At 40.9% G+C, this 14,834-nt stretch overlaps 1 protein-coding gene across 7 annotated transcripts in view; it reads right to left on the bottom strand.

Moving 5' to 3' along the window:
- Positions 1-5,614: 5,614 nt before the first annotated feature.
- FAM184A (family with sequence similarity 184 member A) overlaps positions 5,615-14,834 on the bottom strand; it is a 273,827-nt gene continuing 264,607 nt past the window's right edge. For 5 of the 7 annotated variants that reach the window (XM_075862406.1, XM_075862407.1, XM_075862408.1 and 2 more), the window contains 4 exons: positions 13,483-13,600; positions 13,104-13,208; positions 7,604-7,803; positions 5,615-6,318 (listed from right to left, as the gene is read on the bottom strand). In XM_075862406.1, coding sequence (XP_075718521.1) covers positions 6,237-6,318; positions 7,604-7,803; positions 13,104-13,208; positions 13,483-13,600 — 505 coding nt within the window. In that variant the 3' untranslated portion in view covers positions 5,615-6,236. Of the gene's footprint in view, positions 6,319-7,603; positions 7,804-8,459; positions 9,086-13,103; positions 13,209-13,482; positions 13,601-14,834 lie in introns of those variants that run through there. The other 2 variants (XM_075862411.1, XM_075862412.1) reach the window with 2 other exon arrangements.

The following is a 14,834-nucleotide window of genomic DNA, read 5'->3' as shown; positions in this document are numbered from 1 at the left end:
TCAAGTTGTACCGCTAAAGCCATAACCTGATCTAGGGAGTCAGAAGAGGGATAGCTAACTAGCAGGTCTTTCAGGGCGTTCGACAGACCCAATCTAAACTGGCACCTTAAGGCAGGGTCATTCCTCCGAGAAGCTACACACCACTTCCTAAAGTCAGAACAATACTCCTCAACAGGTCTCTCACCCTGACGTAAGGTCACGAGCTGACTCTCGGCAAAGGCAGTCTTGTCAGTCTCGTCATAAATGAGCCCGAGAGCAGAAAAGAAAAGATCAACGGAGGAAACTTCAGGGGCGTCAGGAGCCAAGGAGAAGGCCCATTCTTGGGGCCCGTCCTGGAGCTGGGACATAATTATACCCACCCGCTGGCTCTCAGAACCAGAGGAATGGGGCTTTAAGCGAAAATAGAGCCTACAACTCTCCCGAAAGGAGAAAAAAGTCTTCCGGTCCCCTGAGAACCGGTCAGGCAACTTGAGGTGGGGTTCAAGAGGTGAGGGGCACTATCAGGGTAGCATCAGGCTGGTTGTCCCTCTGAGCCAGGGCCTGGACCTGTAGGGAGAGGCCCTGCATTTGCTGAGCCAGGGTCTCAAGGGGTCCATAGAGTGTCAGGGACCAGGGTAGACTAGGTATATGGCTTGTGATTATGTAATGATGGGGTGGGGAGACAGACAGGTGAGCCCTAATCTACCCGCCACTCAGTCCCTGCCTACTTGCAACGACCCGCCCTAGGCGACTGGGTACAACTGGGCGACGGTCCCTACACTCAATAGGTGCACGACAGACAAACAGACAAGGGTACAAAGAAGCCGGGGAAATGGGAAAGTTGCCCATGGGAATACCGTGAGCAACAAGCGAGGTGAACGAGCCGAGTCAAACCAGGAGATGAGCGAGGTACAAAACGCAGAGCAGAAGAGTGGTCAGTAAAGCCAAGGTCAATAACAAGCAGAGGGTCAGTAGTTCAAGAAGCTGCAGCAGGGCCAGGAAACCAGCAGAGAAGAATCACAAGCAAAGGAGGAACAGGAAAGGCAGGTATAAATAGACAGAGGGCGGAAGCTAGCTCCGTCTGGCCAGGCTGTTATAGGCTCTCCCACTCCTAAGCCTGCCATCCTGAGTGGTGGAACATGGAGTCAGTCTCACAGACATAGAAGCAAGTGCAGACTGATTACCTATGGGCGTTGACACAGAAGCTGTGTCTGGCAGATCCTTTACAGTTGGTTTTCTAAAGGTGCTAATCTCATGACAGCTCGCTGTGTATGTAAGATTTATATTGCAATCATTAATGTTTAATAAGTCAACAAACATATTTAAATCTTCTTTTGTACCAGTCCATACCATGGAGACATCATCAATATAGCGAAGCCAGAGAGAAACCTTTTTTATTGAATAGTTCACAAGGATAGACAGTCACCATTTCCCAGTATCCTAAATGAAGACATGTTTATGACAGAGCACATGACGATCCCATAGCAGTACCGGTCACTTGTAAATAATATTTATTGCCAAAACTAAAGCAGTTATGAGTTAGGACAAATTTCAACATGTCTATAATAAATTCATTCTGATGGGAGAATTCAGATCTGTATCGATCAAGATAGTATTCAACGGCTTTTAAACCGGCCGTGTGAGGGATCGAAGTGTAAAGAGACTCAACGTCTAATCCTATAAATATGCTGTCAGGTGGGTTGTTTAGGTTGTGTAGCTTAGTCAGTACATCCCCGGTGTCCGGAACAAATGATGGTAATAATCTCAAATTCTTCAATTTCTGGTCAACAAATTTACCCAATCTGTCGGTTGGTCCATCTATCCCAGAGATGATTGGTGGTGAGTGTGTATCCTTGTGAACTTTAGGTAATATATATATTGTCGGCATTTTAGGTTCCTTAACCTTTAGATAATAAAATTCGTTCTTGGTTATTTGGCCTTCCTCAAAGGCAAACTGTAATTTTCAAGTTAGTTTTTTAGTGATCTCAGGTAGGGAATTATCGGTCATACGTCTATAACTAGAAGAACCCAATTGTCTCAGTATTTCATCAGTATTTCCTAGTTTCGCCCCTGTCTGAAGCATTAAGATTTCCCTTCACTGGATCTAAGGGGCCTAGGCCAACCACTGAAAAACAACCCCAAAACATTATCCCTCCTCCACCAAATTTTACAGTTGGCACAATGCAGTCAGGAAGGTAACATTTTAATGGCATTTTCCAAACCCAAACTCGTCCACTAGACGTCAAAATAGGCGTGATTTGTCACGTCACAGAAGACGTTTCCACTGCTCTGGAGTCCAGTGGTGGCGTGCCTTACACCACTCCATCCGACGCTTGGCATGCTTGGTGATGTAAGGCTTGCATGCAGCTACTCGGCCACAGAAACCAATGGCATGAGGCTCCCGGCACATAGTTTTTGTGCGTAAGTTAATGCTAGAGGAGGTTTCGAATGCACTATGGTCCTTAGCCCTCGGTGAACCCGCTCTGTAACGTTACGTGGTTTGTCACTTCGTGGCTGAGTTGCTGTGGTTCCTAAACGTCTTATTGCAGTGAACTCTTTAGAACGACCCATTCTTTCACAAATGTTTGTAAAGGCAGCCTGCATGGCTAGGTTTTATACACCTGAGGCAATGAGACTAAATAATGAAACACCTGAATTCAATGAGTGAGATGTGTCCCAATACTTTTGTCCATAAAGTGTATGTGGCTCTGGATTATAGTGTAGGTTAAAATTCAGGCACAGTGCTGCAATAGTAAAGTAATGCAATGTATTTACAAAGTTACTTAACTTTTTATGTAGATAAACTATATAGGTAACCTATAAAATGATATCAAAGTGTACATATAATTTAGCAGCACAATATAAAAGGCAAGTCGGCTCCATCCATGAAAGTTGGTATATACATATTTACTGTGTATATATTCTGAACAAAGTACTCTATGAGGAGCACAAAAAATATCAGTCCTAATGGTCATTTATGCTAAACTGGCGGATTATATGACTGATATCTGTAAAAGTCATGAAAGAGAAGCCATTTTTATGTGAAAGGTAGGCATTATTTTGAAGCATTATCTACTATTTTCCCACTGTCATTAAAAAAGGGTAAGATCCAGTTATATGGATTTGTGGCACATGCCAAGTTAAAGTGAAGTTACACGTTTGGGGCCATATTTCAGGCTCTGTCGTTTATCTTGGGTGCGACTGCTCAAAGGTCCGTCAGTTTTATATATATATATATATATATATATATATATATATATATATAAACGTATTCATTCAGTGACAATGATTATCCATATGCTTATTTTATTCCCAAAAATGTTGTACATTGTTGTGCACTTGCTCATGTATGCCTACTGGCAATTTGCGCTTGTTCTTTACTTGTGCACTTACGTTGCCTTCCTTCTTGTACTTACCTGAAGAATAGGGTTTTCTTAATGGTTTTGAGTGGCTTGAAGAATATGCTCTTTTTGTATAGAACTGAAAAGATTTTGAAAAAGCAACTACAAAAACATTGTACTCCTGGTAATGGTATAGATCTAGGCTGCTGTGGACATCAAAACGCCAACACTGTATAATAGAGTGTTAGACTTGTTTTAAACAGGTTGTTCAGAGGGGTGTACACAGAAATCATAACACCCCATTGCAAAACTCAGAGAGCCCAGCCAATTGTACTATGCCTTTATTAAAGTTACTGTCCACTATTCCATTTTTTAGGTCTAGAAATTTGTGCTGATTTATTTCAGGATGAATCTGAATAGGGGAGCTCTGTTTTTCAGGCTTGATAAAGGATATAATCCTGGCATCATGCAGCAATCGCTAGGGGGAGCTAGAGGCATATGGATTTATACAGCTGATATTGAACACAACGGGAGCTGTATAAATCTGTATGTAGTGAGCCTTCACTAGTGGCTGTAGGTCACCACAGTGACAGTGCCAAGGCAAGCAAGAAGAGCAGTTTAGTAACAGCCCGCTGCACTGCAGATGCTTTTTCGCTAGGTACGTCACTGGTTGTTTGTGTTCTACTGGTTTAATAGATGGAAACTATCAAGTTAAAACGTTGGGGAATGTTTATCAATGCAATAACATGCTACAACCCATGCTTCACTAGTGCTCTTCACTGGCGTGCCAAGTTTTAGTTTGGCACAGTTTCTTAATTCTAGAACTTTAGGGGATGATTGTCTGAAGTAAGAGAGTAGGGTGTAGATTGTTTTGCCTTATGTCTCTTCACTCCTTGCTAGTATAGATGTATTTGTGTGTGTGTGTGTGGGGGGGGGGGGGGGGTCTTTTCTAACTGTATTGTTTTACATTCATTTTCAGTGACTATTTTGTTCAGCCTTAGGGCCTGTTTACATCACCGTTGCCCTTCCGTTGAGGGGTTCCGTCTGAGGTTTCCGTTGGGTTAACCTTTCAACGGAAAGGCAAACGGAAACCTAAGCTTCCGTTTCCCTCACCATTGATATCAATGGTGATCGAAACCTAGTTAATGGTTTCTGTCTGTCACAGCTGTGAGAGGGTTCCGTTGTTCTTGTCGGAACCAATAGCGCAGTTGACTGCACTATTGATTCCATCTAAACGACAAAACCCTGTCACAACGGTGACAGACTGAAACCATTAGCTAGGTTTCCGTCACCATTGAGTTCAATGGTGAGGGAAAGAGAAGTTGCGGTTTCCGTTTGCCTTCCCGCTGAGGGGTTAACCCGACGGAAACCTCCGACGGAACCCCTCAACGGAAGGGCAACGGTGATGTAAACACAGCCTAACACATCAGTTTTGTAAAGAATCTAGGGTGAAGTAGCTGGACTATTGTATCTTATTTACCAATCAGCACCAATTTCATCATGAAGGTCAGTCCCAGTGGGTATGTCTACAAACTGGCGACTGATTATCCATTGATGAACAGCAGGGCACACATACTATAATGAAATGTCCATCTCCTATTCACATTGTAGGGTAGATGTGGTTGTAAACACTACTTGTATATTGTATTCCTATTAGTGTGGCATATTGGATTATTGATGGTTGCCACTGCTGTCTTGAAGCAATGTGGTCCAGGATTCAAACCCAACAAGGGCAACAGGAAATAAAATGTTATTTAAAGAGGACCTGTCACTTATCCTGACATGTCTATTTTAGTAAATACTTGTATTTCCCTTAAAATAACAATTCTGGAATATATGAAACGCAAGCCTTAATAAATCTGCCTGTGTGTGTGTGGTGTGTGTGTGTGTGTGTGTGTGTGTGTGTGTGTGTGTGTGCACATACAGTAAAAATAGACCACAGATATGATTAGGCTGCAACATGCAAACAACACTTTTGGTAAATGAAAAGGTTTTTTCAGGATTATTTTTTGTTAGCCCTCTTATTTATTAGGCATTCCACCGGCTACTGGTTCTGAGTCTTGCACAGTTGGCAGACTATCACTTCCACAAGCTGTCAGGACCTGCTTGGAGTTGTAGTTTTGAAACAGTTGGAGAGCCACAGGTTGGAGATCACGGTCACAGCCCATCTAAAGTCTCTTATAAGGAAAGGAATGTATACGCTCACTGGTGGTTCGTAAAAGAAGACCTTTATGCTATAGTCATCTGTCAAAAATCAAGACACAGGTTTTTCCAATAACAATACCAAACATCAATTTCTAAGAAAAAATATTTTTTTATATATATGTATAATAAAAGTGACTTCCATAGGAAATAACACACTGGGACTTAAGGATTGATGATGTTACAATAGGAATACAATAGCCATACATAGTATATACATACCAATCAGAAGCTGAGAATCTGACTCCAGGCACATTGTTATTTCTGGTGTCAAACTATGAAACAGTATTTAACGAAAACTACAATGGTCTTTTCTAGACATTTTTGCCTTGTAAATGGATTTACTGAGAAGGCAATTCAATAATATCAGTGCAGAGCATTGTGGTGTGGATCATTCCAGCACTGAAGTAATTATACTTTGCAGAAAAGAAATTAAAAAAGGAAAAAATAGGGCAAGGAGGTAGAACAGTTATTCTACAAAAATTTGTTTTGTAAAATGTAAAGAAGGTTTTCACTGAAAGGAAAGCAAACACGGAGTGTTAGTAAACAGTGCATTTCCAATTGGAGACAAACACTCTTGTTCACAGTGTTCGACAAACAGTAGTTACGGCAAAGCATGGTCCACATAAGGGTTTGGTAAGGTCATGCTTGTACAAAGAGTCCACATCAAAGCTGTGCCACAATAGAAAGAGAGACATTATCAAGTACAGTCTCTTAGAAAGTGAAGTACCGGGCAAACCATTCCTGGCGTTCTGGATCTGGTGATGCCACTGGTGAAGTCTCAGTCTGGGGAGGGCTAAATCCCAGAGAGAAAGAGAAACACATTACAAGTGATACATGTTAAAAAAAAAACATTACACAAGGCCGTAAGAAAGCAGACGTAGCGGTCGCCAGCAAACATAAAGCATCTGTTTAGAAGCAAAGCCAAAATCAATACCGGTCCTTGTCCCTGTGTGACATATCTGCACATCCACTACATTGTAATTCCCCAGCAGCACAAGCTACCAGATGCTGGGGGAAGCATGTAGACTTTGCTTTGTAAAATGGGTCATTTATCTCATATGCCTTTGGTCTTTTTTTACCGCCTCTTTTAGCCTCCTTTTTAATTAGAACAGTAATTTGTAAGAAGTATTATTACCAGGGTGACGTCTGATGGAAATATGCTGGACAAGCACTATATACTTCTCATCTGCTAAGCACAAAACACAATAAATGTGCAGACCAGGGGCACTGCGTTCACTGATATTACCCAGCAGTGTCATGCATTATTTATAACAACAAATAGGATTGAAATACAGTTCAATGGATGTGCTCATTTGCATGTCCAAATAGTCTGTCAGGTTACATTTAATAGACAAGGGAAAGGAATTTTATTTTTGGTGCTGGGCTCAAAGTACAATAAAATGCTATACAACTTCTCATTGTATAAAAGAAGCACACAGGGACAGTCAATTACAGGGATATTTATATATCTATATATACTTACATGCAAAGATATAAACAAATACATGCTTACCACAATATGCCAAAAAAATGCATGCTCTGGTGAATTCAATGAAAAGTATTTTCTAATTTATTCCTATGGTGTTTTTTTAAAATATTGATTTACTATGCAAATGTTCATATTCACCACTAGATGGAACTATAGTCTTCAATTGCTGTATGTAACCCACAATAATTTAGCGTTCAAGCCTTAGAAAATATTGGAAAAGCTGCTATTTTAGGAAATCAAGATCACACGAAAGTTTTAAACAACAGAAATGGATTTGTTTTCAGTTACTTTAACTCCAATCTGTCTATTTTAATAAGAAAATACTAAACACTGAATATACCAAATGTACCGCGTAATAACAGATAATAAAATATGTACATGCATCAGCCATAAAAGTGCATTATGAAAACTGATGCACAACAAAGCGTTCACAGAAAATAACACGAGGTTTAAACAAATAAAGTTCATGCACAAAAAGGAGCTCTTAAAAGAGGTTGCAGATGCCCAAACAATTTTTTTTTAAAAGGCTATGTTGGTAGTCCCGCACTTTCATGACCAGTGGCAATTGGACTGGCGAGGCAGTGCTCACCTCAAAAAGGTCTTGGCCTCTTTGGGCGGTACAGGCTGTGGGAGAGGCTTGCTGCTGTTGAATTCAATATCGTGGATGGGTGAATTTGGAATGGGTTCCAAGCGGGTAGGATGTCCATTTCCCATTCCACTAGTCTCCACAGCACTTAGGTTAGGGGCACTCACAAACCTGTTTGTGGACTTATCGTTCTTCTTCTTTTGCTGTTTTTTTAAAAATAACACAAGTGAGCGACATTATAAAATAACAGCTCTCCCCTTGAAGATGCCCATGTATGCTGCAATATCAAAGCCAACATTGCAAATGGCTAAATATTATTGGATCTATCTACAAATTCATATGAGCGGTCATGGCTCCGGTATTAGCGGAAGCCAAGATGCTAATATGAACAGAGCACAAAAAAATTACCTTTACAATTAGGGTCAACTTCCCAGCACTCAAAATCTCTAAATGGATGGCCATGACAATAGCCCTATTTTTTCTGTCTATTGACACATTATTGCTGGTGGCGTAAATTTCTCAAAGTCTAAGAAATAGTTCTCAGGACCAACCCTATGCCTATGTATATATAACATGTGCATGTCACATTTAAATGTATAATAAACTTTGTTCGGAAGTTCGAAGCTGCTGTTGTAGCTGTGCCGCGTCGACACAGGCTCCGGAAGAAGGAGCTCCCCTCTCTGTGTGTCGATGACGTTGATGAAGCGGCTGGCTGCCTGGCTCCATTCATCAGCTAAGCCGTCACGGCTGATTCAGAGACCAAGAAGGGGGCTGGCTTAGCTGATGAATTGAGCCGGGCAGCCAGCCCCTTCATCCACGTCATTGACACACATAGAGGAGGGTGGAGCTCCGTCCCCCAGGGCTTGTATCGACACGTCACAGCTACAACGACAGCTCCGAACTTCCTGGTTCATGTGTCTGGGGCTGAAAACCTGCAATCTGCACGGGTTTGAAAACGGAAGTATTTTAGAAAATTACCTTATATTACAAAAGCAAAATAATAGTTTTTCCTTTTGTCGGACAAGCCCTTTATTATCTAATGGGTTATTTGTGAATTAAAGGGGTATTTTAAGCCCCAAAAATAACCATGAACAGGCTCCAAAAGAGGGTGGGTGCCACTTCCACACAAACTCCTGCAGTGGTCTATGTCATGTCATACACATGACCACAGCAGCCAATCACTGGCGACGGTGGTGGTGTCAGTATGTAAGGTAGTCACATATTGTGGACAACATATCATAACACTGAGGATGTACACATATTGTACAGTAAGTATATTACTATATGTTACCCTAAAAAAAAGCTGCAACTTATCTACTTCACAGCTGAGATGGGGATGTCCTGTCCTCTGATGGGTCCTGTTAGTGTATCAAAATCTTGGCTGACTGAATTAATCTTTGGTCCTCTGCTGAGCCAGTCCTAACCTAATGAAACCTGTATTCTCTTTGTGGGTTCAGGGAGAGTAGGTTCAGGGAATCAGATTTCCTTTTAAAGGAAGCAATTTAGATAAATGGAGCACATATTGGTACTGTTGTATTTGCAATTCTATTATATTAAAGTGAATTAAAGATTCTCATATATTATATAGTAACTAAAATAAAATAAAAAGAGACACGGCGCCACATAGTGCAATAAAAGTGATAGAACCAACGGGAGCAATTAAACATCAGGAAAATTGCTCACCTTATATAGTGGACACCGTTAAGTGTCACAAAAGTAAGAAGCTGCTGCCAGGTCCATACACAAACAAACCAAGTTTGCTGTCAGAGGTAAAGCTGAATGCAATAGAACAAAAAGGACCAACGGCGCTGCTAGTAAGGATCTCAAGGTAGAATGGAGTTGAAATAAACGTATTTATTTGCAAAAGACAGGGCTACGCGTTTCAACGCCGGACCGGCGTCTTCATCAGGCCAATACACATGGTGCGATACACGCACGTTTAAATACAAAAGGGAAATGAGGACCAATTAGCTTTCAACACAAAAAAAGAGGGAGAAAAGAACCGCCAACACGGCGTCAAGGGTCAGACAGAACACATTATGTAAGCGTTTTTTCAAAAGAAAAACAAAACATAAATAAAATAGATAAATGTTGAAAACAATTTTAAGACAGAACTTTTTTTGTTTAAAAATATATACAGCATAAACCATTTTCGTACAAAAAATATTTAAATGAAAGAATTATCATAAAAAGCATATAAAACTTAATATGAGAATGGGTACTCACATCTTGCAGACAGGAGATGAGCAGTTAATGCAAGGAGGAAATAAATGACACAATTTGTTGTAAGGTAAATAGATTACCGCAATAGCGAAACAAGCGTCCCTAGGTAACTAGGTAATGCAAAATGTACGGTACCGTACATTTTGCGTTACCTAGTTACCTAGGGACGCTTGTTTATATATATACGCTTGTATATATTTTTAAACAAAAAAAGTTCTGTCTTAAAATTGTTTTCAACATTTATCTATTTATGGTAATATCTATATATATGTTCTTTTATATTGTATTAAGCATGTTTTTTTTTCTTTTGAAAAAACACTTACATAATGTGTTCTGTCTGACCCTTGACCCGCCCGTGTTGGCGGTTCTTTTCTCCCTCTTTTTTTGTGTTGAAAGCTAATTGGTCCTCATTTCCCTTTTGTATTTAAACGTGCGTGTATCGCACCATGTGTATTGGCCTGATGAAGACGCCGTTCCGGCGTTGAAACGCGTAGCCCTGTCTTTTGCAAATAAATACGTTTATTTCAACTCCATTCTACCTTGACATCCTTACTAGCAGCGCCGTTGGTCCTTTTTGTTCTATTGCATTCAGCTATATATTATATAGGGATAATTACTTTTAGTATTTGGATAAATAATTATTTAAAAATCCATGCCACAATGATACAATTAATACATGAAATATTCTTCAGTTCACGAGGAAAAATTAAAATGTACAGATCACGTCTATCGCTCTTATTACTAATAGTTTGCTTATGAGAGCTACGACCCATGAGTAGTTATATTAATAACATGCTACAAGTGTAGTAATAATGCACATAACCCTGTGTTGCCTCTCAGCGATGAAACCACTCAGATGGTACCAAGGTGTGATTTCCATTAAGCCAGCTGTGCAATTTATTAACTGGATGCGATTGATTAGCCAAATGGGAAGCATAACCTAGATATAAAGGCTCCAGTAATTAATAGTAGAGGTAGTTAGTACTTCAAGGATAACGTTGCAGGCTATTAGGGTGAATTAACATGCAGCATTTTAATGGGGTTGATTCTGATGCAACCACATGGATTTCTGCAAGTTCCATTCAGATGGATGAAACAGATTTTTAGTCGAGAAACTTCTGCAACAAAACCTGCCACGTGTAACTACACTCTTATCGTTACAAGTTAATATTGTCAAGCCTTATGTTCATTTGTGGAATTTAATTAGTGAAATTAATTATGTTAAAATGTCCAAGACATATAGTTTACCATTCTTGACTCCCAGTGTCATTTTTAATGAAGTTTATTGTAATTGCTGCGACTACAGCAGTCCTGACCTGAAGCCCCTCAAACCCCTCTGGTATAAATTTGAGTGCCAATTGCGAACCAGACCTTCCCACAGGCACACTCCACAATCTTGTGGATGGCCTTCTCAGAGAAGTGGAGGCTGTTTTACCAGCAAAAGGGGGCCAAATTCCACATTGACATCCATGGTTTTAGAATAAAATGTCCAACAAGCTCATATAGGTGTGAAGGTCAGGTGTCATCATACGTTTGACCATATAGTGTAAATTGAGGTCATTTGAATTTTTTTTTAATATGGACTATAACCAATGGGGAGGCCCACCAATCACAATGTTCTGGCTGGTGAGACCCCAGCAGAAAAAAATTGAGCAGCCTTGAACTACAGGCACAAATAGGTTTCTTACCGGATTAATACAACTATATTATACACCGATCAGTCATAACAATAAAACCACCTGCCTAATATTGTGTGGATGCCCCTCATCCCATAGTTGCTCGACTGGATTGTGATCTAGAGAATTTGGAGGCCAAGTCAACACATTGAACTCTTTGTCATGTTCCTCAAACCATTCCTGAAGAATTTTTGCAGTGTGGCGGGGCCGCATTATCCTGCTGAAAGAGGTCACTACCTTTAGGTAATACCGTTGTCATGAAGGGGTGTACAACAATGTTTAGGTAGGTGGTATGTGTCAAAGTAAGATCCACATGAATGCCAGGGCCCAAGGTTTCCCGGCAAAATATTACCCAGAGAATTACACTGCCTCCGCTAGCTTGCCTTCTTCCCATAGTGCATCCTGATGCCTTCTCTTCCCCAGGTAATCAACCTGGCCGTCCACATGATGTAAAAGAAAACGAAATTCACCGGACAGGCCACCTTCTTCCACTGATCTATACTCCAGTTCTGATGCTTTTGTGCCTATTGTAGGCATTTTCGGCGGTGGAGAGCAGACAGCATGGTCACCCTGACCGGTCTGCTGCTATGCAGCCCCAACAAGGTGCGATGCACTGAGTGTTTTGACATCTTTCTATCATAGCCAGCATGAACTTTTTCAGCAATTGGTGCTGCAGTAGATTTTCTGTGGAATCAGACCAGACTGGCTAGCCATCGCTCCCCAAGCGCATCAATGAGCCTTGGGCATCCATGACCCCGTTGCCCTTCCATGGATCACTTTTGCTAGGTACTAACCACTGCATACTGGGAACACCCTCAAAAACCTACGGTTTTGGAGATGTTCTGACCCAGTTGTCTACCCATCATAATTTGTCCCCTGTCAATGTCAATCAGATCCTTATACTTGCCCATTTTTTCTGCTTCAAACCAATCAACTTCAAGAACTGGTTGTTCACTTGCTGCCTAATATATCCGACCTCTTGGACAGACGCTATTGTAACGAGATAATCAATGGTATTTCCTTCACCTGTCAGCAGTAGTTTTAATGTTATGGCTGATCGGTGTTTGTGTGTGTGCATTTATATATATATGTATATATATATATATGTATATATATATGTATATATATATATATATATATATATATATATATATATACTGTATGTGACCAGTCAGGTTCTTTTTGTGCTTCCTCCCTTTTTCTCATTGCAACCTCACAATAATTGGCTGCAGCTAGTCATGTGGTACGTGGGCGTGGCTTGTCTCACTTGAATGGGAGAAGGCTGTAATACTTTAAACCGCTGCTACAAGTGTGTTAGCGTTTGGCGGTATTGAGCAGTAAAGGGTATGAAGGGGAAGCAGCGCTTACAGGAGTGCCGTGGCAAAATAGATGATCAGCAGTTGGGCCCCCACTGATTAGATATTGATGAGGATAGGCCATCAATTTTATCTATTAGAAAGACCCCTTTAAGTCTCTCAATCCCCTCTGTCATTTCCATGACAAATTGAAAACAGATAGATCATTGTACAGTACTTTACAACAGAATTACATCCCTGCAGTAATATAAAAAATAAAGTATACTATGCCTGGATTATATTACATACCTTTACTAGAGGATTGATAACACCAACATTAGGACTTGCACTAAATACTTTATTGAAGTTGGTCTCTCGGTTCACTAGTTCCAGTTGGTAGAACTTCTTGTCTTCCTGCAAAAATGGAAGTGTCATTCTGACTGTGCTTCGGTCACGCAGTTTTGCACGTTCAGATAATTGCTTTCAAACACATCAAGTATTAATATTTTAGGCACAAATTGTTCGTTTGTAAATGCCGCTTTGTTTAATAATTTATTGAAACAGCTATTATTTATGAGGCTCCAGTTATTTAAAGATCACTGAATTGTTAATGACAATGGCTCTTGGTAGTAAACACTTTCAAATTGTTTAGTTTAAGGAAAAAAAAAAATCCAGTAAAATGTCTTACAATCAGTTTCTTGATAAGCTGGTCCCGTTCTGCCACCATGTCCTTTAATTCAGAGATGATCTGCAGGTCTTCTGGTCTTGACTCTCTGTTCTGATATTTTCCCTCCATTTCTGTTAACCTTCAATTCACAATAGAACATGGTCACTTGTCATTCAGTTTATGATGGCTTGACAAACAAAGAGGAATAAAACAAAGGACACAAGGATATACGCACATTTAGTGTGAGAGATTTAGTACCAATTAGTTTTTCCTTCCGTTCTTTCTGATACCTGTGGATAAGACATATGAACCAAACCTGGTTCCCACCATCCATCAAACTTATGTTAGGATCAGTGCTAAAGTGATACTCTGGTTAAAAGAGGAAAATACAGAATTGAGGTGACCATCCTTAGCCCTAAAATCGTACTTACATGGTAACGCCGCCAAATTAGGGGGACCACAGGTGTTTTCTGAGCAAGCCACTCCTACAGCCTGCCTGTACGCTCAAGTCCCATGCAGCGGTTGTCATGACCCATCCTGGAAACTATATAGCAGGTGACTCACTGCAAATTCTCTGTGTGAGTCACTTCCTATACAGCAGTGGTCCCCAATCTTTTTTTGCACGGAGGAGCAGTTTGATGCAAGAAAATGTTTCCAGGGACCGGCGGGGCAGGGTGACTAGAGTCAGGTCACAAATTGCGTAAATACGGTGTATACCTGTATTATAATACCTGTATTATGTTGCGGGAAATCTGCAATACAGTAGCAGCAAAGTGGATGAGATAAAAACAAAAACAAGTCTCATCCACATGCTGCATAAATACTAGGCGGAAAAAACACTGAGAAATTGACCTGTGGTGCAGAATTTTATTCCATAGCATGTCAGTTGTATTTGCGTAAACGCTGCTAATTTGTTGCGGGTTTTCCCCATTGAATTCAATGGGGAGGTAAAATCCACAACAAAGAACAGCAGGGGCAAAGCTAAAGGCTCATGGGCCCTGGTGCAAGAATTCAGCTCGAGCCCCGCTACCCCTCCCCAACACCACCAGAACCCTGTCTGCGCCTATGCCCAGCCGCCTTGCCCAACAGTCCCCATGGATGCCCCCAAAGTATAATGCCCCCATTGCTGCCTCCACGGTATAATGCCCCCCATAGATTCCCCCACACAGTATAATAACCCCATAGTATAATGCTCCCCATTGCTGCCCCCACACAGTATAATGCCCCCATAGTATAATGCTCCCCATAGCTGCCCCCTCACAGTATGCCCCATAGTATAATGCTCCCCGTAGCTTCCCACACACAGTATAATGCCCTCATAGTATAATGCTCCCCATAGCTGCCCCCACACAGTATAATGCTCCCCATAGCTG

Source organism: Rhinoderma darwinii, chromosome 4 (genome assembly GCF_050947455.1).
Source record: "Rhinoderma darwinii isolate aRhiDar2 chromosome 4, aRhiDar2.hap1, whole genome shotgun sequence".
Lineage (NCBI taxonomy): Eukaryota > Metazoa > Chordata > Amphibia > Anura > Rhinodermatidae > Rhinoderma > Rhinoderma darwinii.
This window is presented reverse-complemented; position numbering and strand designations above follow the sequence as displayed.